We start from the raw sequence: 26,217 nt of genomic DNA, 5'->3' as shown, positions 1-26,217 counted from the left end.
CAGCATTCCTTGCATTCCTGTGCAGCCAGCTCAAAGGAATAACAATAACCGAGCAGCTAGAGCTAGAGTAAACAATGGAAGGAAGCCAAGCAAGTACGCAGCGGAGGCCCAGTGCTCGGCGCAGACGTGCCATGAGTGCCATAGCTCGTCCCCCTACGGCTGCATTGAGACCAGGTACTGCTTCTGGCAGCAGTATAAAACCCAGGAGGCCTTACTCTGCCTACACCAAGAGAGGAGGGGACGAATGTGAAGCCGGACCAAAATACGACACCGAAGCGTCTGGCAGAGAATGGTGGAGAGTCCACCTCAAGGTACTGTACAAGTAAATACAACCATTCATGCAAATAGCCATTGTATAGCCATTGGTGTTTCTTTCACACCAATTTACTCCTTGGCAATGGTGTCAATTGCATCTTGTCAATTAGTTTGTGTTTACACTAGCAAGACATTTTACCATATTTATAATAGCTTGTATTTTAGCGTCGTATAGACATAAATCGACTGTGCAATTGGGTATCACATGCTTAGTATACTAGTATGGAGGTGTATTTTCAATGTAGGAAACACCATTACCTGGTGCGTACCGAATTGGAAGCTTCCTGGATGAGCTCCAGCTCCAGCCGAGCACTTACCGGTTTAGAGACAGCTCTCGAGCGAAATCAGCAAGCCACCAAAAGTTTGAGCGCCATGGAGATGCACTTCTTCCTGGTGCTTATGAAACCACAGACTTCCTTGATGAGACTGCCAAGCAAAAAAGGACTTATGGTTTCCAAGCTATAGAGAGAAAAGAAGGACCCAAAATAGGGCATGGATATGGAGACAAGGTATTTATGTTTGCACTATTTTACAATGATTTTCACTGTTGGTTGTCTACACAGGAGATGCACACAAGCCCTGCGTGGTACAATGTAGTGGATTACAGTGAGGGTGTGGACGAAAAGAATATAAAGTGAGTGATAACATTGCGTTGCTTGTGAGTACTTGTGCATGTATGTATATAGCCTCGGTCCCAGGCCGATTTGTCTTCAATAGAACGAAGTTGAAACATGTTGGTGGCCTAGCGTTATTTAGAGACAACAAGGCTGGGAACTCGGCTAGCATTTGTGACGTGTTTTCTGCAGGACACCTCAGTTCAAGTCACAAGTAAAGCGTGATGTTCATAGTGCACATCAGTTCAGAATCGTAAGTTGATGCTGCTTATACATGCAGAAATTAGAGTGTTTTTATTGTTGTGCAGGTCAAGGGTCCTGGTCCTGGTATGTATGACAGTAGCCATGTGAACAAGGCTCCTGCAGTGTCCTCTAGCTTCAAGTCTAAAGTGCCAAGATTTGCTGGGAGACCAAATGTGAGTCATGTAGACATGTCAATGTAGTGAGCCATCTAATTATGGTATTCAGAATTCATGACACCATGCGCGCGCGCTCATAATATCACATACAGAAAAGCCCTGGTCCGGGAAGCTACTCTTGCAGCAGCTCAGTGTTTGGAGAACCCAAGCCTATGGGGGCTGCTGTGCACCACATGAAGAAGAAACATGGCCTGTCTGTAGTGTAGTTATCAGTTCAGTGTTTTGTGTGTGTTTTCCTAGTAACTTTTAAGATGGGCGTGTCCTTTAACAATTAAAATTCAATTACTGATTACAACAGCACTCTAATTAAACGAAATTATGAGTGATTATGGTTAATTTGTATAGTAATTCTGAGGTAATTAACTTTGATCATGTTAACTATTTTTTTGCATTGGCAAATCATTAAATTGCTACACTAGGAATGCATGAAAGTAACAAGCGACATGAAAGACATACAAATAGGGGTTATATTAAAAAGATCTAGAGTTCTACTTGCTAGTCATCATGGCTACAAACTCTTCGTAGTTGACTTGACCATCTCCATCAATGTCAGCTTCACGAATCATTTCATCAACCTCTTCGTCGGTCAGTTTCTCTCCGAGGTTGGTCATGACATGACGGAGCTCAGCAGCAGAGATGAAACCATTGCCATCCTTGTCAAACACACGGAATGCTTCACGGATCTCTTCCTCGCTGTCTGTCTCTTTCATCTTGCGAGCCATCATGGTGAGAAACTCGGGGAAATCAATTGTGCCATTGCCATCAGCATCAACTTCATTGATCATGTCTTGGAGCTCAGCTTCGGTTGGGTTCTGTCCCAGGGACCTCATGACTGTTCCCAGTTCCTTGGTGGTGATGGTGCCGTCGCCATCCTTGTCAAAGAGGGAGAAAGCTTCCTTGAATTCAGCGATTTGTTCTTCAGACAGTTGATCAGCCTACAATGCAGTGGAGAAACACACACAACGATAATCATCTGATGCATCATGGAGAAGAAGCAGTTCATAGACACAGCAGAACTCAACTCACCATTTTTTGCTTTTTGTTCTGAGAGTCTAGTCCGATGTTGTTCACACAAGGCAGGTTGTCAACACACACCACTTTGCCCTTGTTATTAGTTAGAAAGTCCCGCTGCTCTAGTGCTGCAAACTTCCGGTCTTGCAGCATATGGAGAACGGAATCTGATTGGTTGGATTACCACTGCAGCAAGGTTGCTAAGCAATTGTGTAATTTGAGCTGAAATGTGATGTGAACTTTCGTCAGTGATGGCAACATGCCCACGCTTCCTTTGCAGCACATGACTTTGGTTTAGGGGCGGGGCTGACAAAAAACGCGCATGCGCAGTACGCCTTTCTCTCTCTGCCACCACGTGCAAGTCAAGGAGTCTAAGAAGGTATGTGTTTTTCCCCTCATATCAGTCCTAGCCCATACATGCCACCTCTACCCAGTGCACACTCTCTTAATATGCTCCCCCCTATCATTCAGTTTTTTCTTAGGGCTTAGGGTACAATACAACAGTGAACTTTAAGTCTTGTGTATAGAAATGAGTTGATCTTTGTTTCTGTAGATGCAGATCTTCGTGAAGACTCTCACGGGCAAGACCATCACCCTTGAGGTAAGAACTGTCATGGATGAATCAGTGATTATTAATTGGAGTCTCGTTAGGTGGAGGCCAGCGATACGATAGAAAATGTGAAGACTAAGATCCAAGATAAGGAAGGTACACACACGGCACATACACACAGTATTGTGTACCACTTCAAGATGTCCTTCATAGATTGTCACTAAAATGTGTATGCATAGGGCTTGAGGTATATAGCATATATCGTGTTTATTCTAATTACAGCACCACTCTATTTATACGAAACTTGATATAGTTTTTATTCACATAGTTCCGCTCTAATCAGAACGAATACGGTAACCGTGTCCTTAATATAATAGCCCTTTTTACAAACTATGTTGTGTTCCTTCTAATTAGGGATTCCCCCTGATCAACAGCGTCTCATTTTTGCCGGGAAACAGCTCGAAGATGGACGAACTCTCTCTGACTATAACATCCAGAAGGAGTCCACACTCCATCTTGTCCTGCGTCTGAGAGGTGGTGGCAAGAAAAGAAAAAAGAAGAATTACACGACACCGAAAAAGATTAAGCACAAACGAAAGAAGGTCAAGTTGGCGGTCCTCAAGTACTACAAGGTGGACGACAGTGGCAAGGTTCAAAGGTTGCGACGAGAGTGCCCCACCTGTGGAGCCGGGATTTTCATGGCGGCCCACTTTGACCGACAGACGTGTGGAAAATGTGGACTAACTTATGTGTACAAGAAAGATGATGAATAGACTGTTACTCACTGTGGACTGTTTCAATGACATAGTTTTCTGTGTGTATTTTATATATTGCACAGCAATGTGATGTTATCATTGGATTTTGCACTTTTTGACAGTGAACATCTAATGAATAATTATTGGGAAATTATCATTGAATGGCAGAAATGAGCAATGTAATTATGTAATTAGCAGCTAGAATCCTAAGTTCCAGTTTAGGATGGTAGGTCTTTTCTCCTTATTAAAGCACACTACTCTGTCCCCCTCCATGTAGCCGGGGTCAGTGCTGAAGCTCACTCCACACTCGGTCTCTTTCCGCGCCATCTCTATATCCTCCTTGCCTAGTTTGAGGCCTGATATTGGTCCCTCGTGGATCATCTGTGTGTGTGTGTGTGTGTGTGGGGGGGGGGGGGGGGAGGGTTTTAGCATAAAACAATCAATGGTATACCATGTGTATGTATGTATGGAAGATGTAAATGATATATTGAGCAATCACAAACAGAGACAGATAATTGTACGTAAATCGATATTCAATACCATAATAATTATGTACTCAAAACAGTAATTTTATAAAGGCAATCCTAAAATTAAGTATAAACGGCCTAGCTCTATAATTAAGTATGGATCTAAGAAACATTCAATAAATCACACTGACCTCTCCATCTCTCACTATTCTGTACAGAGCGTTTCTGACAAGCTTCCCTTGCTTGACCCGACACCCGCCCACTGAGGCACGACGAGCACCAGTCAGTTTAAACACCTTCAGTATAACTGCCTCTCCCACCACCTCCTCCACCCACACAGGGGGTAGCCGCGCCTGGAGAGTGTCCTGCGTGTGTGTGTGTGTGTGTGTGTGTGTGTGGGCGTGTGTGTGCAGGTGGGGGGGGGGTGTGCTTGTATTGTAGGAGGGGGTGAGTAAACGTACCTTGAGCATGTCCATCAGTTTGTAGATGACATTGTGTGAGATGATGGTGACTCCTTTATTTCTAGCCAGTGTGTGCACAGTCTTGCTGACAGTGACATTGAAGGCCAGAAGATATCCTGCAATCATAGGGCACCAAGTTAGCTAGCTAGGGATCTAAGAATGGAATTCTAAAGGCATGGGTTAGCAACTAGGCTAGCACAGACATTAGCTATAGATACATTACAGATTATTTTAGTGATCAATTTGAGGTACACATGTATAGTTGTACAGTGACCCTCACCTCCGGTGGAAGCAGCCATCTCTACGTCCCCCTCAGACACGCCCCCCACACCAGTAGCCACCACGTTCAACTCCAACTCCTCCGGCTGCCTCGATCGCAACAGTTCCACTAGGACCTCTACTGACCCGGTCACATCTCCTCGCACCACCAATGGGATCACGGCCCTACCGTCCTCCCCTGCAACCAGACCACCCACCTTGCTCCTCTCCAGCTGGTCGCGAGAGGAAGCTGCTCGTGAGTCACACACCTCCCTGGCAACCTGCTCACTCTTAGCCTGCAACAATAATCAGCTTTAAACAAAAAGCAATGCCATACCGTGTATTACTAGAATGTTTTGTGAGCATCAAACGAAACATAAGCGATTTTGCAATTTTTTATCACTGGTATTACATCATGATCCTTGCCAAAACGCAAATGTTAGATTGTAAAGTCTGCATGGTTTAGCTAATTCACAACACGCAAAACGTTATATTAATACTGAATAGCTCAGGCGTACACTCTGAGCGTATACCTGTGTGATCTCGTCTCCAGCTGCTGGCAGTTCCTTCCACCCGACAGTGAGCACGGGGGTGGAGGGGGGAGCTTGTTTGAGTGGTTTACGACTCTGATCCAATAGGAGCCTCATCTTCCCCCACGTCTCCCCCGCCATCAGCACGTCACCCGGCTTTAGTGTACCCTCCTGTACGATCACCGTGGAGACAGGGCTGCACGGATAAAATATGTTAAATGATGTGTAACATCACATAAAATATTAAATGCAAACATCCAACAAGTAGGGCAGAGAAATGTTTACTGCTTGCCCAAGTCCTTTATCCATTTTGGTCTCGATGACGACTCCCTCCACACTGGCTCCAGGGTCTGCCCTGAGGTCACTGATCTCAGCCAGAGCTGCAATGGCCTCCTCCAGAGAGTCCAGTCCAGTCCCCTTGAGGGCAGACACTTGTATGGCTTGTACATCACCCCCGAACTCCTCCAACTGTACTCCGTGCTTTAAAAGGTCCGTTTTAATTCGAGTCTGAGTAAAGTGTGTGTGGGTGTGTGAATGTTGATTATTATGTCTCTGGCATCCAATCTTCCCAGTGAATGATTGTTAGTGTGTGTGTGGGCGGGGGGCATTGTGTGTGTTCACTTACTGTGTTTACTCCGTGCTTGTCACACTTATTGATGGCCACCACCATCGGCACTGCAAATTAAAACACCTTTACAAGCAGAACATTATATCACACAGCTTATGTGCCGATTTGTGTCTACTAGATCGAAAAATAGGAACTACGTAGAGTACAATATGAAGCCATGATCCCCCTCTCACCTTGAGCCTCCTTGACCAGTCGTATTGACTCCACTGTCTGGTCCATGATGCCGTCGTCAGCAGCAACCACTAGTACTACAATGTCTGTGGAGTGAGCACCTCTTGCTCTCATCGCAGTGAAGGCAGCATGTCCGGGAGTGTCCAGGAATGTGATCTGCTGTCCTGAGCTCACCTTCACTATAAGAGGAAAATAAGAAAATCGTTGAATTGGATCCACATAATTCTACTACAACAATTACCTCACCTGTGAATGCTCCGATGTGCTGAGTGATGCCTCCAGCCTCACTGGCCGCCACTGACGTTTTCCTGAGTGAGTCCAGTAATGTTGTCTTTCCGTGGTCAACATGACCCATGATCGTGACAATAGGTGGACGTGGCACAAGATTGGCCTCTTTTCTTAGTCTCTGAGGCGCTTTCACTTTAATTTTGTCATCTGTAGAGTTGGATTTTGTATCCTTAGAGGTCTTAGCTTGTTCTTTTCGACTTATTTGCGTTTTGATCTTAGTATTAGTTGTGTGCTTGTGGGGGCGTGCTGTTGAGCCAGGTGTCGTTTCCTTCAGCTGTTCTTTGGTCAAAGCAGTTGTAGTGGGATCTGCCGTATCGACCATTGCCTCTGACTGCTCAGGTAGTGTGGCGGACTCAGCTACTGCCTCTTGAAGTACGTCTTTCTGAAGTGATGCTGAACCAAAAACACGTTGATGCTTGGGGATGTGTCCAAGACCTGTGATGAAATCTTCCACCAGTTGTGTTGTTAAAACTGTCAAACAAAATCTTAAATGATGAGAGAGTTAGTAGAAATATACTTGCCTGTGAGGTTGCCAACGTTCTTTAGTCCTTCATTCTCTAACAACGTCCGTACATACACTGCATGGGAACACACACACACACGCTGGTATAACCTGTATAGTAGGTATACACATCACGTACTTCTGTCCAAGTTCAGTCTATTGGCTAGTTGTCGAACAGTCATGTTGTCTGCCACTGGAATTGACCGCTGACCACTCCTGAACTTCACGGAAAGCTGCAACAGATGGTTGAATGATGTCATAATTATAGGTACACACATACCCTGTCAATGTCAGTGTCTAGGGAGGGTTTAGGAATATGTCCTTCCTTAGAGATAAAACCCTCGGCCTGTTGCTCAGTCAGAACTGCAAAAAATGGTAAAAATGGCTTAAAGTTTTCATTGCTTACTTGTGAAGACATTCTCTACATTGACTCCTCTCTCCTTCAGTGTTGAGCACACAGCCTCTGTATGGTGGGTGGCATACATGTTACTGGTAGTGACACAGTCTCTGTATGGTGGGTGGCATACGTGTTACTGCTAATAAAGTATAACCATACTTGGGTGGAGGTCCAACTTATAGGCGAGCTGAAACACTGTCATATCTTTAAACACTTTGATCAATCTAGCTCCTTTCTTCATGGCCTGAGATCACAATCAATTTCTTAACACACACAGAAATCAATGCAAACCTGACGCTCCTCCTCGCTAAGCTGAATATCATGTCGTTTGGAAGTGTGTGTTTGTGTTCCAGTAGTATCATTAGGTTGATGATCAACACTCATTCCTCCTGACACCTGTAGCAAGAGCAATCATTCCACAGGGTAAGATGTACATCCAGATGACGTATGCATACCTCTTTTTTCTCTATCTTGTCGTCAGATTGTACGGGGGTGTGTCCTAGTTTAAGGACTATAGCCTCGGCCTGCTGTGTTGTCAAGACTGTAGAGACACGAGGATAACATTAATCAGTAGTAGTCTAGTATACGTTATAGCTGGAACTAGGCTGTTGTGTAGTGGGTTTCTTGCCTGTGTCATGACTATCCACCATCACTCCGTCTTTCTTGAGCAGCTTCCTCACATGCACTATGTGTGTGTGTGTGTGAGTGCGCGCGTGTGTGTGTGTGTGTGGGGGTGGGTGTGTGAGTGGGGTGGGTGTGTGAGTGTGCGTGTGTGTGTGTGGGGGGTGGGGGGCTATCAATGATAACTCAGCAAGTGAACACATGTACGGTAGTAAGGCGACCCTCTAAATATGCAGACAATTGAACACATCACCCATTACATACATTGCTACAGTAGCAGCTCATGAATTAATTTGTTTTGTGTACATAATCTTACAAAAGTTTTTAGTTTCACCTTATAACAACTTACTTGGGTTAAGCCTCAGTCCGTTAGCAAGCTTCGAGACACTCATTCTCTCCCATACCTGGACCATCCTCGGATCCTCATTACGCTCAGAGCGTTTTCCCATCACTCCAGACGAACTATCTCCTGTGATTTCCCCAGACGACTCATTATAAATCTGCGAGAATGAAGAGGTGTCATATAAACCGTTAATAAATAAACGTGATATCGGGCTTGAACCTTGACGGAGCTGTAGTGTTGTGTGCATGTGAGTCCAGTAGAGGCAGTCACTCGTCTCAGTCTCAGTCCGGGCCTTGACCTCAGTAGAGGGAGTAGGGTCAGTCGAAACTGCATGGTGCATACTTGACTAGGTACATGTGGTCTGTGTGCATACGATATTAATTTATACAGGGAATGGCTTCGTTACATGTTCAGATAGCCTGCACATGCCCCTAGCTCAGAGGATGAATAAATTCCTTACCATTTATAAAGTGGACTAGCAGGACAATCTTGCATCAAGTCATACTGTCAGAGTAGAAAGAAGCAGTCCCTGCATAATTATAGTGGTATAATCATGATGTCACAAACCACAACCCTTTGATGTATAGACTAGGGACATTCCCTTCAAGGCAGCCCATAACATAACATTGTTCAAAACTTTCTAGTCCAGTAAACATCACTGCACTAGAGTATTAAATTAGCTAGCTAGCTATGGCAGAGTCCGTGGACGACTGGTTTCCCCTTCCCCCTGTCAAGAGAAAGAAGCTCTCCTCCACGAGTGAGAGTAGTGATCCAGAGATGGTGGAGCAGATCATCAGTGGAGGTATATATATATATAGCTGTGTGTATACTGTACTGAGAGGTGGAGTGCTTTGCCTCTGTGTGGCCTCCTGGTAGTGACATTAAGGGGATATTGCAGCATTGCTTTTGGTCTAAATACATGTACAAAATCTCGTAAACGTGTAACATATTTAATTATGTCTGTCTCGTCTGTGTTTACTTGTTTGATACATTAGTCTCTCCCCCACACACACAGATGACAATGAGAAGGTTACTCGCAAGGACTTTGAGTTGCTCAGTGTGTTGGGCACAGGAGGTGAGACAAAGCTCACACCAACAAAACACATACACTGTGTGTTTGTATTGTATTATCAGCATTTTCATCTGTATGGTGTTTCCCCTGGGGCTGGTATAAATGCTTACCCATGTTTGCGTTTATCACTTGTTGCTATTATTATTATATTTGCTACTTAGCAGATTTAGAAGCAAAAATATAATTTCTCAACTGTTAATGACCCAACATCCTGGAAGGTCTAGTACACCCTGTACTGGAGCACATCCTTCCTGGCTCTCTCTTAATCTATTGTTGTGAATTCTTTCTTTGTCCTGCTTTGCTCAGGTTATGGTAAAGTGTTTCTGGTGCGGAAGGTCAGTGGAGTGGGAACAGGCAAACTGTACGCCATGAAGGTGCTCAAGAAGGCTAGCATAGTGCGCAAGAGGAAGGTGATGGAGCACACACTGACAGAGAGGAGTGTGCTAGAGGCCATCAGGGACTTCCCCTTCCTTGTTACCCTGCACTATGCATTTCAGACTGACACCAAGCTTCACCTCATTCTGGGTACGTTGTGTCTTGTACCTTACTTGTTTGTACTTTCGATTTGACGAACAAAAGCTTTCTTAATATGTACAGTACAACCCTGTACTATTACAAGAACTTGTGTCATCTGTGTTTACCTTGATGTATAAAATATGTATGCAACTTGTGCAATAAGTATTAACTCTTTCCTTGGCAATCTGTTGTAGAAATTACAACAATGGGTAAGGAATCGTTATGATGAATTAGATGAAGTTGTATGTGAGCTCCTCCCTGACAAACAAACTGTAGTCTAGGTAACCGCCTTATCAGTCAAGTAGGCTAAAAATCTGTGTCCTTTGATGTAAGCTTTGATGTCTCTTTGTGCATATGTAGTTATAAAAAAAAAAAAAAAAAAAAAAGAAACCTTTGACTAGCTAGGAAGAGTAGCAGCAGTAGGCAGCAGTAGTAGTAGCAGTGCAAGCAGGACTAGACTAGATTAAAAAGTTGGTGGAAAGAATAACTGACCGTTTGGACGTCACCTGGCTGCCAGACTTTCATCTGGACTCTTCCCCCTGAGTAGCTGGCCTTTCTCTAAGCCACAAAACTGAGCAAGAAGCTGAAGAAGCAGCTAGACAGAGACATGTACCTAGCCTTGAGAATTGGGAGGCGTGGCTCAACTAGTTAGCCCAGCCCAGAGGAATTGTTACCGTGGGTACTGAACAACCGTAGAAGTAGGGCTACCCCTGGCTTTACTGAATTAACTAGCTGTGTCTGCTGTCTAGTTGGACCAGATTTAGCTAGATAATGGGGTAGAGAATAGTTGAGCGGTGCTGTGTGTAGCTTGAACTGTACTGGCTGGCAAGAATCTAGTAAGCACCCTATGCACTGATAACTCGTCAGAATGGAGGGTATGTTCTAGGGATCTGGACAGCTGTACATCCAAAGGAGCCAGGGAGTGCCAATCATCTTCTCCCAGTCTCTGACACGCTAAACAAAAGGAGCTAGAACTGGGAGTCCCAGCTAGAATTGCTAGCCGGATCTAGACTAATAGAATGACTTGGAGGCGTGGTGAGGCCGGATCCACACTAATTGATCGACCTAAAGACGCTCCTGTTCCAGATTTCACAAATGGCAAGGAAAGGGTTAAGGCCAACATCAAAAGCTGTACAATCCTAGTACAATCCTAGTTCACACACACACACACACACACACACACACACACACACACACACACACACACACACACACACACACACACACACACACACACACACACACAAACACACACTGCTACCCTTGCAGACTATGTGTGTGGTGGGGAGCTGTTCACACACTTGCATCATATTGGTCCCTTCACTGAGACCCATGCCAGGATGTACGCTGCTGAGATAACACTGGCCTTGGAGCATCTACATCATGTATGTTGCAGCTAGCTGTTATCTAGCTTACTGTAGATAATTATCTAACTATGTGGACTGAGGGTCCATTAATCCCCCACACACACATACACAGCAATGTAGCTAGGCCGGGGGGGTCTTAATTATGTAACCCCCTCCCCACACACAAACATATAATTATCCTGGTCCATTAATCTCCCCCCCACACCCCTTAGATTTTGAATAGCTAGTCTCGAATATGCACTAGTAATTGTTCATTCCCACCCACTCCTTTAATGACAGCTGGGCATTATCTATCGTGACATCAAGCTGGAGAATATTCTCCTGGACAGAGATGGTCATATCATCCTCACTGACTTTGGACTCAGCAAAGAGATGCTTCCTGAACAGGTAACTGCACTCAGTAGGTGATGATGTGCTTATGACCAATAATTTCACTCCATCACTGCTTATTATACAGCCTATCTATTGTTTCAAGCCTACGTATGTAGGGCCATTATGGAGGCTCAAGTTTCTAATGTATATTTCTTACTGTCTACTATAATGTGAAGAGCCTAGTCTAGTTTCCATTGAGTCCTCCATGTATATTACCCCCCTTCCTGTGTGCAGGTGACCCACTCCTACTGTGGCACTGTCGAGTACATGGCTCCTGAGATAGTGCGTGGAGGGGAGGCAGGTCACAACAGAGCAGTGGACTGGTGGTCACTGGGGGTCCTCCTCTATGAGCTGCTCACTTGTGAGTCTCCATTCGCTCAAAGTGGGGACGACAACTCACAGAGGGAGATATCAAAGTGAGGGAGGGGGTACTATAATCTCTGCCATATTACTCCATTCTAATGTCACTGACTGCTATTGTGATTACATGCTTCTGTATACAATCAAGAGTACTGCACCATTTATGTCATTTGAGTTGCAGTACACTAGTATATGTCTGTATACAGCTAGAATATTCTATGTACGAGCTATAATTATATTATGCTGCTCTTAGTAGCTACCGTACAGTCTGGCTAAAAACTGAATTCAAAATCTCTTCACAAGTGACATTTTTATCTTATTCCCCATTAGACGTATCCTCCACTCGAGTCCCTCCATTCCGTGTGACATCTCCTCCAGTTGCCAACATCTCCTCCTCTCACTCATGGAGAAGGTACCACAGGAGAGGCTGGGTTACCATGGCGCCAAGGACATCAAATCACATCCATGGTTCAAGGTCAGCACACCATCAAACTGTGTCCCCACATAATGGTGACATTGCACACTGGGAGGTGCTGCTTGCTTAACTAGAGCCTATAATTTTATTGGGTTATGTTTTTTGTGTTACCTATGTGCAGGACATCGATTGGTCGGACATCCTGGCTAAGAAAGTAGCCCCTCCCTTCCAACCGTACATCACTGATGATTTGGACGTGGGTAACTTCTCTGATGAGTTCACAGCGCTCACTCCAGTGGACTCCCCTGCTCAAGCACCCACCAAACATGCAGACATCTTCAGAGTGAGAGCTAGCTAGTAACTATGCTGTGTGCAGTGTCTGTTGTTGTCACATTATACTGTCTGTTGTTGTTGTCCTGTTCAATTGTACGTACATAACTATGCTTTTGTACTAATTGACAATTTGCTTCTAATAACAGTGTACACTGACTAGTCACTATTACATGCACACACAGTAACATGTACTGTGTAGCTACATGTACGTGTACACGTGTTCATGTTGTCTCCTCCAGGGTTACTCGTTCATTGCCACTCCTGTTCTGTTTTCTGATAACATCTTCTCCCTCTCCAAGAAGCCCAACGGAGGAGTCTCCCTTCCCTCAAAACTCATGGTAGGTGGGTTACCATCACCAAAGCAATCGTTTCTAACTACTGTTATCATGTCATGTGATAGACCTTTTTTTGAGCTACAAATGCATGTTTTGTTTTTATATTGTCATGTTCTTAAAGTTAAAAGCTTTTTCTGACCGTTGAATTCTTGATGTTGGAAACTGGTTTGTTTGTTCATTGTTTTCCTCCCTCCCCAGAACCCAGCCTTCCTGCAACAGTACAGCCTGGGTGACAAGCTCCTGGGCGTGGGCAGCTTCTCCACCTGTAGAGTGTGTACAGAGAGAGCTACTGGCACTGAGTATGCTGTCAAGATCATCAGTCAGAGGTACACACATGTACACTATAGATAGATAACTGCTGGAGTGTGGGTTTTCTTGCAGGTCCTGAAGAATTATGACAAATGTTAGAATGCTCTTACTTGTGAATGTCTACGTATGAGTAGTCAAAGTTTATAGATATCTTTCAGCTGCATGAACTTTTTGTGATCCTTATTTTCATGGCCTAAAGGTATCACATGATCTGCAGATACAATCCCACGCATGAGGTGTCCATCCTCAAGTTGTGTCAAGGCCACCCGAACATTGTAGGGCTGAAAGATGTCTTTACAGACCAGCTGCACGTGTACATTGTCATGGAGCTCATGATAGGAGGGGAGTTGTTGGAGAGGCTCAAACAGAAGCACAGTTTCACCGAGGCCGAAGCTAGCACCATATTCAGACAACTAGTGTCTGCCGTGTCTTATATGCATCAGAAGAATGTAGTGCACAGAGATCTCAAGCCAGAGGTGAGAGGTCAATACACCACCCAACAAATAATGCATCCGTTTTCCGTACTTGTAACTTTTCGACCTTGGGCTATAATCCCTGGTATTTGGCATCTCTCAAATATGAACATTGATGACACCATTTGAAAGGTCTCTTTCTAAGCATTTAAAATTGGCGAAATTTAATCCACGGAACTCAATTAAGTTATGGCAGCTGAAAGAGTCCCCGAACCATTGATAAAACTGGGGGGGGGGGGTTGTAGTTGAACATTAGCTTTCAGCTGTTCACTTTACTGTAATTGGACATTCCAGACTTAACTTTGGCTATGTGATTCATATCATCATTAATAATGAATGTATGTACCCCTCCCTCACAGAACCTTCTGTTTGCCACGACTGGTGAGAACTCGTCCATCAAAGTGGTGGACTTTGGTTTTGCTCGAGTGCATGCTGGTGAGAACCCGACCCTGACCACCCCCTGCTACACCCTGGCCTACGCTGCTCCTGAGGTGCTGTCCACCAGACAAGACCACGGCTACACTGAGGCATGTGACCTATGGAGTCTTGGGGTCATTCTGGTGAGACATTCTTTTGTACTCAGAGGACGGTTAATTTACAGCCAAGGGGAATACTCTTCTCTTTACCGTTCTTTTGATAGCTATTTGATTACCCATAACTCTTGCTAGGATTGTCTCCTGTGCAGTTAAATTTTACTCTCAAATGTCTTGTGTTCCCCAGTATGCAATGATTTGTGGCCATGCCCCCTTCTACGGTCAGAGTGCATCGACTGAGGAGATCATGCTGCGTATTCAAAAGGGCCAGTTCTCCTTCGAGAGCAGCGAGTGGTCCTCCGTATCTCAGGCTGCTAAGAGCATCATTGAAGGTAGGTATACTGTTATACATGAAGTTCTTATATATATGTGTAGCAAGAGTCATACTTAGCTATGGATGAAATTCATTTCATTTCAGGCCTTTGAAATGTGTCTATATCCTTGCAAAATGTATGGTAAAAGACGAACTACAATCAAATTAATATGTACAATTATAATTATAAGCTAGATAGTCCTATAAATACTGAACAATCTCCTTTTACTTTATGCAGGCCTCCTAACAGTGGACACCCAGCACAGACTCACACTGAGGGACCTCTCTTGTCACCCGTGGTTGAAACCTCAATCCGCCCCCTCCACACCTCTACACATTACACCCCTCCACAAAGGCACAGCCACGGCTCTCAAGCACACCTTCCATGCCTTCTACCAAGCCACCAAGGCCGGCTTCACTCTCGGGGATGTGTCCAGGGCACGCTTGGCCAAGAGACGGAAAGATAAGCGAGGAACACACTCTAGATTGGAACAAGTGGTACCCTCTCAATCGTCAGCTGATGGATCTGTCGTGAGACCAAGTCAGCTGGGATTAAACGCTCTTAGAACTTGAAGCATTTTATGTCCGTTTAATTATTTTAATTATTTTAATTACTTTTTTGCACATTATTTTTATGCCTGAACATTAAAACATTTTGTGTATAATAACTACGCTTTTACTAATTGTGGATGTGGTAAAGATCGTTAACGACACAGATAAAATATTGATATATACGTAAGTGCGAGGCAGTGATATAAGAGCCTAACTTAGTAGCTACAGTGTACAGTGTAACAAAAAAACCAAATGTAAACAAAGGAATGAACAGAAAATTAAAACATGTTATTAATTAAAAGTATAATTATACAAAGATATGAATTATAACCCCCCACAGCCTAGCCTCGAGACTAGGCCGATTAAATACGGCCTGGTCTCGAGGCTACCCACAGCCAGACCCTCAGAATAAGTAATTAATTTTGTTTAGCCTCGAATCCAGGTTGATTAATTTTTAATCTAATTCGTTGAATATCTTTCAGCAGCTTTAGTACTGATATCCAATGCCAAAAATGTTCTGATTTTCTGAAAGTTTAGAAACAGACCTTTCAATTAATATGTTTCAATATTTCAATCCAACATTTTGTCGTGGCCCTAATTTGTCATTTTTCGGCCTTGGACCATGGGCTGTTATCCATGGTATTAATTGTCAAATTTACAAATACTCTTATCTCTCAAATATGATTTTTAATGACGCCATTTGATCTCTTTTTTCTAAGCTTTCAGAAAATCATGACATTGGATCCACGGAATTCAAGTTATGGCAGCGGAAAGAATCTTCAAACCACCTTGACAAGGTAGACTCTATAGTTGAATATCTTTCAGCAGCAATTAACTTTAGTACCGATCATCCAATGCCAAAAATGTTCTGATTTTCTGAAAGCTTAGAAACAGACCTTTCAATTAATAATTTTATGTTTCAATCAAAAATTTTGTCGTGGCCCTAATTTGTCATTTTTCGGCCTTGGACCATGGGCTATTTATTATCCATGGTATCGCCAAATTTACAAATACTTTTATCTCTCAAATATGATTTTTGATGACGCCATTTGATTTCTTTTTTTCTAAGCTTTCAGAAAATCATGACATTGGATCCACGGAATTCAAGTTATAGCAGCGGAAAGAATCGTTGAACCTATGGGGGTAGTTGAATACTTTCAAAAGCAATTAACTTTAGTACCGTTTATCTAATACCATGATTTTCTGACAGTTTAGAAACATACCATTCAAATAAGGTCAATCCAAAATTTTGTCGGGGCCCTAATTTGTCATTTTTCGGCCTTGGACCACAGGCATTGAATAAACGACACTAAAGTTAATTGCTGCTGAAAGTATTCAACTACCCGTTTAATAATCAAGGTTCGACGATTCTTTCCGCTGCCATAACTTGAATTCCGTGGATCCGATTTCAAATTTTTACTGAGATTAATTAATTAAATGGCGTCATCAAAAATCCATGGTATCGCCAAATATAATTTATTTTATCTCTCAAAATGAGTCAAATATCATTTTTGATGACACTATTTGATCTGCAATGGATCCACAGAATTCCGAAGCGTTTTCTCAGTGCTGCTTGAATGCGTAATGTTTGTCCAGTAACCGCGCCTGCGCACTATAATTGTGCGGAAATATATAATCGCCGCCCTCTGCCATAGCTCATAAGGAGGGCGGCGATGCCATGTATAATGTGCTTTATTTAGAATTTGTTACAAAGCTCGTGTTATTGTTCTATTCTTCAAACAATTACAAATCAACCTCGAAATGAGTCAAGATTATTCAGGTAACTATAATATGATAAGTAAGCTTGGTTCTAGAGACGGTGTAAACACGTCTATTCACTTATTTGTAGATCAGGGTGGTGCCTATGGGCAGAGCTATGGGCAGAGCTATGGTCAAAGCTATGCTGCACCTTCAGGACCACAGGCTCCACTGTTTCAGGATACTAGGTGAGATAGTAGTTATAGCACACACACACACACACATACATCCTACGCCCACACACACACACACAGTGGAGCACCCCCTCCCCCCGCTGCTCAGAGCATGGTGGACACTGCTCAGATGCTGGCCGCTAATCCAATGCTTACAACAGCTGCTCAGCATTATGGCCAAAATCTGGCATCAAGAGGACAGGCCTACATTGACCAAAATGTAATACACACACACACACACACACACACACACACACACACACACACACAACACACACACACACACACACACACACACACACACACACACACACACACATGACGTCTATAGGATAGCTAGGTACCTACTGTTGAAGCTTGTACACAATGTAAGTGTCCCAACTTCCCTCCCTAGATGAGCAGGTTTGTGGCCACTTCCCACATCAAGAATTACTTTGCTGTGGATACAAACTATGTCATTAAGAAGTTAGGGATTCTTCTGTTCCCCTTCACTCGCAAGAACTGGAACCCTCAGTACCAGCAGAGTGAGCCAGTCCCCCCCAGGCAAGACCTCAACGCCCCTGACCTCTATATACCAGGTGAATAGATGATTCTCGTTTACTTCTTTATGCTGAATATGGTTAGATTGATGTTCATTCTGATCTTGACTGATTATCCACATAGGACATGTAATGACCACTGTTGTTTGAAAACTTTTTTCAGCCATGACGTACTACTGATGTAGTACATATCTCTGTGCTACCACATTCTTATCCCCCTCACACACACACACACACACACACACACACACACACACACACACACACACACACACACACACACACACACACACACCCTCTCACACACACACACACACACACAACACACACACACACACACACACACACACACACCCTCTCACACACACAGTGATGGGATTTCTGACGTACATCCTAGTCACTGGTCTGGCACTAGGCACACAACAGAAGTTCACTCCTGAGCAGCTGGGATTGACCGCTAGCTCCCTGTTGGCATGGCTACTAGCAGAGGTGCTCCTCATCTGGCTCTGTCTCTATTTACTGGCTGTCAACACTCAGCTCAAATGGTTGGACATCATTGCTTTCTGTGGCTACAAGTACGTGTGTATGATTGTGGTCATTGCCCTCGGTCTGGTGGGAGGACGCTATGGCTACTATGGTGGACTCAGCTACACTGCTCTGGCCATTGCTTATTTCCTAGTGAGTTGTGGTGGTCTAGAAATAGTGAAACCTTGTAAGTCGTAACTAGAGAGTACAGCCACTTAGAGTAGCAACGAAATTATATTGCTACAAAGCCATTCACTGTGTTTTAATGATTCAGAAGCACAAATGGTTATTACTGTCCTGTTGTTCACGTGTGTACATGGGCATGTGTTTCACCCCCTCCCTTCCCGATCCCTTTGCTGCAGGTTCAATCTCTGCGTCTATCCATCCAACCCAACGTGACAGAGGGGGCCAGTAAAGTGAGGAACTACTTCCTACTCGTCATTGCCATCCTACAGCCACTGCTCATGCTCTGGTTGACCTTTGGACTATTGACCTACTCCGCCATTGCCGTAGTCAAGAGCGATGGACTGGACTTAGAGTCCAACATCAGCTAGGTAGAATATTGTGTCCTTTTTTACCTAATCATCAGTTTTTTTTTGTCAGAGACAGCAATGTTGTAGTATCTAGATTATTATTATGACATCATGAAATCATTTAATTTGAATTGAATTGTCTATAAAAATATATACATGAAGATAATGCTAAAAACAGGCCCAAAATATAAACTGAAAAGGGGGCTTTTCAGGGGGAGGAGCTCAGTTGCGCATGCGCACTGTATTGCCTGCTGCATGCAATCATAGATAATAGAGCACAGAAAGTCTATATCTATGATGCAATGGAGGAGGACCAGAGTACGTACTCAAGTATAGCATCTAGCTCCAGCAGCAGCTGTAAGGCAGAATGGAAGACCAAGGTCACTATTATCGGCCAGACTATTCATCGTGGAAACATTGTCTGGTATAACATAATGTTTGTATATCCTTTGTCGCGCTGCATGTTTTGATTTTGGTGCCATTCATTTTGTGTCTCCTTTCAGTTATCCAAAGCTTCCCTTCATTTTGGAATCTGGGAGTGAGTTTCGTAAGTTTTGCTATGCCCTGGTGGAGTCTAGCTGGTTCAGTAGCACCATTCTCGTGGTCATCCTCATCAATACTGTATTCATTGGCATACAGACATCAGAGGAGATTGTTGCTCGCTCAGGTGAGACACAGCGCACCAATGGACTGGCTGCATTGTGTACTGTATAGCGGGTATATTTCAAGGATATAAATTTTCGTGGTTTTCGCTGATTAAGCATCTACCGGGAACATTATACCCACGAATTTAATATCGCATGCATGCATGCTGCAGAAAAGGCTGCTATTCCGCGAAAACCTTTCTAACGGTCATTCCGCTAAAGTTTTATACTCTCGAAATATACCCGCTACACAGTATATGCATTCTCCTTACAGAATGGTACCTCACTCTCATGGACCAGCTCTTCTTATCAGTGTACATCATCGAGCTCTCTCTCAAACTGAATGCATGGCGGTTTCTTTACTTCAAGACCTACTGGAACGTGTTTGGTGGGTCATTTTTATGTGTGTGTGTATGTGTGTTTAAATACTCTCCCCATCACTTTGGATACAGACTTCACCATAGTAGCTACAAGTGGAGTGGATTTCCTCATTCCTCTGATCAATCAGAACATTGCAATATTTGACACAGAAGCTTTTAATGCACTGCGAGTTTTTAGGGCTCTCAAAGCTCTCAAGGCTCTCAGAGTTATTCGAACTATAAGGTATTGCATCGCAATTATGATCGTATGTTCATAGTTTGTGTATGTGTGTGTAGATTTATGAAGAACCTTCAAGTTATAGTGACCACAGTGTTGCAGTCCATCCCTGCACTGGGTAGCATCATTATAATCATCTCCCTAGTACTCTGTATCCTCTTCTGTGTATGTGTGGGTGTGTGTGTGTGTGTGTGTGTGTGTGTGTGTGTGTGTGTGTGTGTGTGTGTGCGTGCGTATGCGTGTACGCTATCCATTTGTAGGACCTTAATAGCTTGTCCAGACATATTTGCAGTGATTGGTCGCGGGCTGTACGGAGGAGTGGACCCTGATCGGTTTGGCAATATTGCTCAAGCCTGCTTCACTCTATTCCAGCTCATGACTCTGGACGACTGGTTTGTGATGTATTCTAACATAAGAGACAATCATCCAGGTACGCTATTACCATGGTGATGTGTGGTCACTATACCAACTGCTCACACAGAGCATCAACACATCCTTGCATACCTACTGCTCTTCATACTCATTGAGACCTTTATCTTTATCAAGTGAGTATCTGAGTTATAGCCTGCTACCTAATATACCGTATAGCGCGAAATTTTCGAGGGGCTTAATTTTCGTGGATTTCATGGGTTAGCAATCCTACACGAAAATTAAGTCCACGAAAATCGTTCTTTACCTGCTATAACGTGCAAGATTTAAAGGCGTGGCTTCCAGTAAGCAGTCATTCCGCGAACATTGTGCAACGAAATGGCTTTTAGAGGCCAATCCACGAAATATAAGTGCCTCGAAAATTTCGCGCTATACGGTATACACCTCTCCAATGCAGTCTGTTTGTGGCTGTGATAGTGGACAACTTGGCACGTGCACAAGCCGCTGCTAATTACAGTCGCAATCGTGATAATTCAACGGAACATGTACAGGTGCGTCAACGCTCGCCCCTCACCCTAATAACCCCTCCCCTCCCCTAGCCGCTGGGAGAGTGGGAGCATAGTGATGAGGTGGTGAGGAAACAGAATGTGTCTTCTATCAGGGGACCAGCGGACAGCAACCAAAACACCTTGTATAAGGAGGAGGGCCTCACCCCTCGGTAAGCTCACACCTGTAACTAGTGTATATTCTCATAGTCCCTTATATGCAGTGAGACCCGTGAGACCGAGCTGATGAACGAGTACCTACTATTACTACACTCTCTGGAACACCACCTATCAATAGAACGCAGTCATCAGAGGACGCTCTACAAACTTGTCGACTTGGCCGACTTCTCTAAGACTTGAAAATAATTATCTATGCATTACATAACGTATTATGCTATATATATATAAATGTTCTTAATACCATGTTATTGTTATTGTCTATTGAATTATTATTATCATCAATTGCAAAATTTGAATTCAAAAAACTAGTAACAAAAATAATTAATGAATCAATAAATAAAAAAAATGATTTCTAGCGTTCACTCTATAACGAGTCAGAGGGTAGTCCAGTCAATGCTAGTGAAGAACACGTGCGCTTTGACCTCTTCTGCACCAGCTACACCAGATCCTGTATCAACAAACAAGCAAACCCACGCACATGTACAGTACAGCTGTCAGGCCCACTCACCCAGCCTCTCCCTAGGGTCCACAGTGAGCAGCTGTGTGAGCAGGGACAGTGCCTGAGGGGAGAGGACCACTGGTAGCTTGAGGGGGAGGTGGGAGTGCACACCATCAGGATGGCAGGACAACAGTGTCTGAGGAGGGAATCATGATAATTTTGACTGGGCATAACTTTCAACTAATTTCACATCTAATCTAACATCTAACTGATTCAAAACATCTTCTAGTGGAAGCTTAGCCTCCTTCACTGGCCTCCCCTGAAGAAAAAGGAAGTGTGGCCTGGGATCGAGGCTAGAGGAAGCTCTGAGCGATCATCAAGTTACTAGAAACAACACAAACTAGTAGTCATTTTAAACTTCCGAAAATATTTCTAGCTCTGTATTGAAGCAGTATAATTATAACTATGTTGCTTTACTTGAAAGCATTCTGTATCAAAGAGAGGCCTATCACATGACATGTTTAGATTGGAAATGTGAGTCTATGAAAACCCATCACTTTCGACCAAATAAGTGTGTACCTGGCCAGTGAGTATCTCGAAGAGTATAGCTCCCAGGCTCCACCAGTCACACGCCTCAGTGGTGTCACTCAGACCTCCCAGCTCTGCAATAACATGTATACACAAGGAACAAGAGGAGGTTGGGGGTGATAGGGCATACCAGGAGCCGTGTACAGTTGTTGGCTGAGCTTGAACTTTGAGTTAGCCTCCACAAAGTCCCACTTGCCAAAGTAAGTCAACAGTGCTTTTCCTGAGCAGATAAACAGAGCAGTGATAGTAGCAGTCATAGTAATGCAGTTAGGGCTCACCTGAGTCAGTGAGGAGGATGTTGGCTGGATTCAGGTCTCTATAATTATATAGAAAGATGACAAACTGTTAAATGATTGCATCTTAGAAACAGCTACAACTCACAGTCACTAACCTGCATATTATTCCATGAGAGTGAAGGTACTCAATACCCAGTATGATGTGAGCTGCCCATTCCCTCACATGATCCTCCAGACGAGCCACCCACTCATCCACCTACTCCAGTCGGTCAGACATACACACATCAGGAGAGAGGAGCTCACCTTGCTGACAGGAGAGGCTCTCCCTGGCGAGTATCTCGGTGTGGTCACCTTGCTAGCAGGAGAAGCTCTCCCTGGTGAGTACCTCGGTGTGGAACATCCTGATCCAGCAGGGGACAGTCTCGGGGGGACAGTCACTGGTTCGGTGGAGAGCGTGGAAGGGATATCTCCTGGTTCGGTGGGGAGTGTGGGCTGTGTGGGGGGGACTCCTCCTGGTCCGGTGGGGAGCGTGGGCTGTGTGGGGGGGACTCCTCCTGGTCCGGTGGTGGGCGTGGGGGGTTGTACAGTGAGGCTAACTACCTCCGCTGTAGTAGCCTCCAATCGTCTTCTTAGTAATGTCAAACTGTCCTCTCCATCAGAAGATGGAACATCTCCTGACTCAGCCGAGGTAAGACTATCTGTTGGGAGAGAAGTGGGCGGAGCCAGTCGAGATAGCTCCAACAACATGTCATCCATCTCATTATCTCCTCCTGTTGTGAATTTAAGGAATAGGTAAAGATCATCACAAACATATGTGATACAGTAAAGGTCATCAAACAGGGAAACGCTAATACAAGAGTGTAGGCACATATCACACACACACACACACACACACACAGAAACGGGCCATAATTTCCCAGGAAAAAATATAGCCCCATGGTTTGTCCCAAAATACTTTTGAGTTTTGATTTCAACACATCATCTGGAAGGCTTCTCTCTAAGCTTTCACGTTATTGGACTAACGGAACAGTTCAAAGATGCTCTATTTAGCGCTAAAGCACATACACACCGTTGTCCTGCTCTTGTTGTCCGATGACGTTGTCCTCCTGCTCCTGTTGTATGATGAGAGATGATGACGGGTGAGGGTTGATAACTGCCTCATGGAGTCTATTCCACTGTGCCCTCTTAGCCATTACGTGATCCATCAGCCTTCCACGTCTCATGTACTCCAGTAGCAGGAAGATGCGGTGATTAGGAGTCTCATAGTGATGCAGCAACTTGACCATGTACTTACAGTGACCCTGCAGTAGAGACAATAGGGGATTGACTCTAGTATATCATAGCAAAGCGATTCCTAGTAGCTACAGAATGCACTGACATTGAACTGAACTCTGACAACACCTCACCAGAGAGCATGAGGAGAGTGACTTACTGGAGCTCTGTTGGTGGTTGTCCTGCCCTTTCCTGCAGCTGTCATTGCCTGGAGGGACTTGTAGAGAACCTTAATGGCAAACCTTTGTCCACTGTGTCTGCTCTCCACCAGGACCACCTGAAGCACACACACCCACGTTCACACACACACACACATACACACACACACACACACACACACGTTCACACACACACACACACACACACACACACACACACACAGACACACTATACCCACTCACACACACACACACACACACACACACACACACAGACACACTACACCCACTCACCTTGTTTATGAGAGCCACTACTTTAAAGTCAGGCAGCAGATGAGGTTTGGAGGCTGTTGGCTGCTGTGTGGGTGTATTGGAGAGATGCTCCTGGTAGAGGGCCTCGGCATGTTGCAAGTATTCAGCTGTCTTCCTGCTCACAATCTCACGACGCCTCTTACTACCATCAGCTGCACACACACGTGACAGGTACGCACACACACACACACACTGACACACTCACTCTGCACACCGTTGAGGAGGAGGTCAACACCAGCCTTGAACAGATCAAATGCCTCCTGATAATCGCAACTGGCCTCACAACGAAGAGCAGCTGTTATTAGCCTGCCAGCCTGAGAGATGTAGTCCGGTCCTTTCTTACGTCCAGGGGATGGTGATCGAGACTCTACAGCAGGACAGAGAGTGACACAGCAAAAACACTTACGTTATATGAAATGCATCATCGCATTTTAGTCTAGAAATGTGTGTCATTTCTGCGTTTATTTAATGTCAATAATTATTTGCAACAGAAAGTGTGTGTGTGTGTGTGGGGGGGGGGACTCACTCCTGCCTGACTCTGCACTGAGTGTGCTCACACCCTCAACACCTCCCTCTAACTGATCCACTAGACTGTCCAGATCATCAGTAGCTGCCATGGCCTCTGTCCACCACCCCTCACCGGTCAGATCAACCCGTGCCTCCTTCATATCAGATGGTGTCTCTTTAACATCAGATGGTATCTCTTTAACATCAGGTTTGTCCTCGGGTTGATAAGTGGTGACACAATCGTCAGTATCATCGTCTCCACTGTCTTCAGTGTCCTCATCTTCACTCTCTTTGTTGCCTTCAGTAGGCATGGGTAGTTTATTGTTGTTTGAGTTGCTGTCATCAGTAGCCCGGGAGAATTGCGGGGAATCTTTCAGCATTTTTGAGAGTGGGACAGTGTCTTTGGGTTTATCAATAAAAGTGGTGGTGGGTTGTACGGGTGTCTGCTGGAAGGGCATCGACTCGACCTTCACTGAACCCTGCACACACCCACATAGTCACACATCACACACACACCACACAGTCACACATCACGGACACCATGTACCACACAGTCACACACCACACACAATGAACGTACCTCTGTGAACTGACTCAGAGGCTGAGTGAGGTAATCTTTACAGGAGGCAAACTTGAGCATTGCTACAGCCGAGATCCTTCTCTCATCAATTACAGCCTCCTTGAAACGCTCTATACAAACGGGGGGGGGGGAGTGGATCCATTGCTATCTAACATGATTACTCACCAAAGTAGCTAGGCTTAACAAGGTTTGGAAACATGTCAGGTGACCCCGATCGAACGTGTAGCTCCTCGAGTTGCCGTGCCAACTGCTGGAAGTCCCTGAACCTCTTCCACACCTCAAACTACACACACACACACACACACACACACACACACACACACACACACACACACACCACACACACACACACACACACACACACACACACACACACACACACCACACACACACACACACACACACACACACACACACACACACACACACACACACACACACACACACACACACACACACACACACACACACACACACACCACACACACACACACACACACACACACACCCACACACACACACACACACACACACACACACACACACACACACACACACACACACACACACATTATTATGAATCACCACTGGCATTGACTATTGTACACGATGTACACACCTTATTGAATACCATCTCGCCATGAGGCAGTTGGACCTTCACCTACAGAGAGGAGAGAGTGATGACGACCACACGTATGTATGATGATGATGAGACCAGTCTTACCTCAAAGGCCACCTTGTACACAGTGTAACCTCCTGGTGCTCTACCAGTGACGGGGATGGTAAAGGACATGGGAACAATGGAACCAACTGGAGTGCTCCTCCAAGAGCTCTCTCTGCTAGCCATCACACTCAACTAGTACTAGCCGGTCATCAGTTGCACACTCCTCCTCCAGGGAGGACAGGCTACGCCCACTAACACGCAAGAATTTATCTGCTGAATCAGCAATTTTTCAACCTTTGACCTGACCTTTAACCTTCA

The 26,217-nt window shown here is 44.6% G+C and overlaps 7 protein-coding genes across 9 annotated transcripts; 5 read left to right on the top strand and 2 right to left on the bottom strand.

The window, feature by feature from the left end:
- The first annotated feature begins 1 nt into the window (after window position 1).
- Window positions 2-1,630, top strand: LOC135348322 (protein STPG4-like). The gene is made up of 6 exons (XM_064546505.1): window positions 2-311; window positions 561-824; window positions 879-949; window positions 1,122-1,182; window positions 1,238-1,345; window positions 1,441-1,630. Exons 1-6 carry the CDS (start codon window positions 75-77, stop codon window positions 1,552-1,554), a joined length of 855 nt encoding a protein of 284 aa, XP_064402575.1. The 5' UTR covers window positions 2-74; the 3' UTR covers window positions 1,555-1,630.
- An 82-nt stretch (window positions 1,631-1,712) lies between these two features.
- LOC135348324 (calmodulin-beta) lies at window positions 1,713-2,531 on the bottom strand. Its single transcript, XM_064546506.1, has 2 exons — window positions 2,375-2,531; window positions 1,713-2,283 (listed from the first exon to the last, which is right to left on the bottom strand). Exons 1-2 carry the CDS (start codon window positions 2,510-2,512, stop codon window positions 1,837-1,839), a joined length of 585 nt encoding a protein of 194 aa, XP_064402576.1. The 5' UTR covers window positions 2,513-2,531; the 3' UTR covers window positions 1,713-1,836.
- Window positions 2,532-2,630: 99 nt separating this feature from the next.
- Window positions 2,631-3,783, top strand: LOC135348325 (uncharacterized). The gene is made up of 4 exons (XM_064546507.1): window positions 2,631-2,738; window positions 2,913-2,960; window positions 3,011-3,065; window positions 3,324-3,783. Exons 1-4 carry the CDS (start codon window positions 2,682-2,684, stop codon window positions 3,680-3,682), a joined length of 519 nt encoding a protein of 172 aa, XP_064402577.1. The 5' UTR covers window positions 2,631-2,681; the 3' UTR covers window positions 3,683-3,783.
- A 5,135-nt stretch (window positions 3,784-8,918) lies between these two features.
- Window positions 8,919-15,416, top strand: LOC135348318 (ribosomal protein S6 kinase alpha-5-like). The gene is made up of 14 exons (XM_064546501.1): window positions 8,919-9,132; window positions 9,346-9,405; window positions 9,709-9,927; window positions 11,188-11,303; window positions 11,565-11,672; window positions 11,892-12,073; window positions 12,348-12,492; window positions 12,614-12,775; window positions 13,005-13,103; window positions 13,299-13,426; window positions 13,627-13,885; window positions 14,242-14,442; window positions 14,603-14,747; window positions 14,967-15,416. Exons 1-14 carry the CDS (start codon window positions 9,021-9,023, stop codon window positions 15,299-15,301), a joined length of 2,271 nt encoding a protein of 756 aa, XP_064402571.1. The 5' UTR covers window positions 8,919-9,020; the 3' UTR covers window positions 15,302-15,416.
- Window positions 15,417-16,981: 1,565 nt separating this feature from the next.
- On the top strand, window positions 16,982-18,939 carry LOC135348317 (protein YIF1B-like). The gene is made up of 6 exons (XM_064546500.1): window positions 16,982-17,060; window positions 17,130-17,226; window positions 17,293-17,431; window positions 17,606-17,789; window positions 18,121-18,428; window positions 18,638-18,939. The coding sequence occupies exons 1-6, from the start codon at window positions 17,042-17,044 to the stop codon at window positions 18,827-18,829; spliced, it is 939 nt and encodes a 312-aa protein (XP_064402570.1). The 5' UTR covers window positions 16,982-17,041; the 3' UTR covers window positions 18,830-18,939.
- Window positions 18,940-19,092: 153 nt separating this feature from the next.
- On the top strand, window positions 19,093-21,442 carry LOC135348302 (cation channel sperm-associated protein 1-like). The gene is made up of 10 exons (XM_064546484.1): window positions 19,093-19,232; window positions 19,312-19,475; window positions 19,727-19,840; window positions 19,905-20,055; window positions 20,109-20,200; window positions 20,330-20,479; window positions 20,531-20,594; window positions 20,876-20,969; window positions 21,018-21,136; window positions 21,188-21,442. The coding sequence occupies exons 1-10, from the start codon at window positions 19,111-19,113 to the stop codon at window positions 21,321-21,323; spliced, it is 1,206 nt and encodes a 401-aa protein (XP_064402554.1). The 5' UTR covers window positions 19,093-19,110; the 3' UTR covers window positions 21,324-21,442.
- On the bottom strand, window positions 21,410-26,151 carry LOC135348297 (ribosomal protein S6 kinase delta-1-like). 3 transcript variants are annotated; one of them, XM_064546478.1, is made up of 17 exons: window positions 25,960-26,067; window positions 25,578-25,896; window positions 25,401-25,518; window positions 25,236-25,345; window positions 24,675-25,134; window positions 24,354-24,515; window positions 24,131-24,300; window positions 23,839-23,955; window positions 23,476-23,707; window positions 22,973-23,176; window positions 22,710-22,930; window positions 22,562-22,662; window positions 22,449-22,486; window positions 22,301-22,390; window positions 22,162-22,244; window positions 21,652-21,778; window positions 21,410-21,591 (listed from the first exon to the last, which is right to left on the bottom strand). In XM_064546478.1, the coding sequence occupies exons 2-17, from the start codon at window positions 25,827-25,829 to the stop codon at window positions 21,518-21,520; spliced, it is 2,559 nt and encodes an 852-aa protein (XP_064402548.1). In that variant the 5' UTR covers window positions 25,830-25,896; window positions 25,960-26,067; the 3' UTR covers window positions 21,410-21,517. The 3 variants fall into 3 exon arrangements, with proteins under 3 accessions (XP_064402548.1, XP_064402549.1, XP_064402547.1); XM_064546479.1 differs by having other exon boundaries at window positions 22,710-23,176; window positions 25,855-25,896; window positions 25,960-26,151; XM_064546477.1 differs by having other exon boundaries at window positions 22,710-23,176.
- Between the last annotated feature and the right edge of the window lie 66 nt (window positions 26,152-26,217).

The sequence above is a fragment of the Halichondria panicea genome, chromosome 15 (genome assembly GCF_963675165.1).
Source record: "Halichondria panicea chromosome 15, odHalPani1.1, whole genome shotgun sequence".
Classification (NCBI taxonomy): domain Eukaryota; kingdom Metazoa; phylum Porifera; class Demospongiae; order Suberitida; family Halichondriidae; genus Halichondria; species Halichondria panicea.
Note: the sequence above shows the minus strand (reverse complement) of the source record. Positions and strands in the feature narration are given on the sequence as shown.

Excerpts from the sequence above, each read along its gene's own strand:
- LOC135348302 (XM_064546484.1), top strand. The coding sequence starts at position 19,111 with ATGGAGGAGGACCAGAGTACGTACTCAAGTATAGCATCTAGCTCCAGC. Across the intron at positions 19,841-19,904 it reads GACCTACTGGAACGTGTTTG|ACTTCACCATAGTAGCTACA; the intron begins GTGGGTCATTTT and ends CTTTGGATACAG. Across the intron at positions 20,595-20,875 it reads GAGACCTTTATCTTTATCAA|TCTGTTTGTGGCTGTGATAG; the intron begins GTGAGTATCTGA and ends TCTCCAATGCAG.
- LOC135348318 (XM_064546501.1), top strand. The coding sequence starts at position 9,021 with ATGGCAGAGTCCGTGGACGACTGGTTTCCCCTTCCCCCTGTCAAGAGA. Across the intron at positions 11,673-11,891 it reads AAGAGATGCTTCCTGAACAG|GTGACCCACTCCTACTGTGG; the intron begins GTAACTGCACTC and ends TCCTGTGTGCAG. Across the intron at positions 12,074-12,347 it reads TCACAGAGGGAGATATCAAA|ACGTATCCTCCACTCGAGTC; the intron begins GTGAGGGAGGGG and ends ATTCCCCATTAG.
- LOC135348325 (XM_064546507.1), top strand. The coding sequence starts at position 2,682 with ATGCGCAGTACGCCTTTCTCTCTCTGCCACCACGTGCAAGTCAAGGAG. Across the intron at positions 2,961-3,010 it reads GCAAGACCATCACCCTTGAG|GTGGAGGCCAGCGATACGAT; the intron begins GTAAGAACTGTC and ends GAGTCTCGTTAG. Across the intron at positions 3,066-3,323 it reads TAAGATCCAAGATAAGGAAG|GGATTCCCCCTGATCAACAG; the intron begins GTACACACACGG and ends CCTTCTAATTAG.
- LOC135348297 (XM_064546477.1), bottom strand. The coding sequence starts at position 25,829 with ATGCCAGTGGTGATTCATAATAATGTGTGTGTGTGTGTGTGTGTGTGT. Across the intron at positions 25,519-25,577 it reads GTGTGTGTGTGTGTGTGTGT|TTTGAGGTGTGGAAGAGGTT; the intron begins GTGTGGTGTGTG and ends GTGTGTGTGTAG. Across the intron at positions 24,301-24,353 it reads CCTCCTCAACGGTGTGCAGA|CTGATGGTAGTAAGAGGCGT; the intron begins GTGAGTGTGTCA and ends GTGTGTGTGCAG.
- LOC135348324 (XM_064546506.1), bottom strand. The coding sequence starts at position 2,512 with ATGCTGCAAGACCGGAAGTTTGCAGCACTAGAGCAGCGGGACTTTCTA. Across the intron at positions 2,284-2,374 it reads AGAACAAAAAGCAAAAAATG|GCTGATCAACTGTCTGAAGA; the intron begins GTGAGTTGAGTT and ends ACTGCATTGTAG.
- LOC135348317 (XM_064546500.1), top strand. Across the intron at positions 17,227-17,292 it reads CCACTGTTTCAGGATACTAG|TGGAGCACCCCCTCCCCCCG; the intron begins GTGAGATAGTAG and ends ACACACACACAG. Across the intron at positions 17,790-18,120 it reads CCCTGACCTCTATATACCAG|TGATGGGATTTCTGACGTAC; the intron begins GTGAATAGATGA and ends TCACACACACAG.
- LOC135348322 (XM_064546505.1), top strand. The coding sequence starts at position 75 with ATGGAAGGAAGCCAAGCAAGTACGCAGCGGAGGCCCAGTGCTCGGCGC. Across the intron at positions 825-878 it reads GGCATGGATATGGAGACAAG|GAGATGCACACAAGCCCTGC; the intron begins GTATTTATGTTT and ends TTGTCTACACAG. Across the intron at positions 1,346-1,440 it reads GATTTGCTGGGAGACCAAAT|AAAAGCCCTGGTCCGGGAAG; the intron begins GTGAGTCATGTA and ends TATCACATACAG.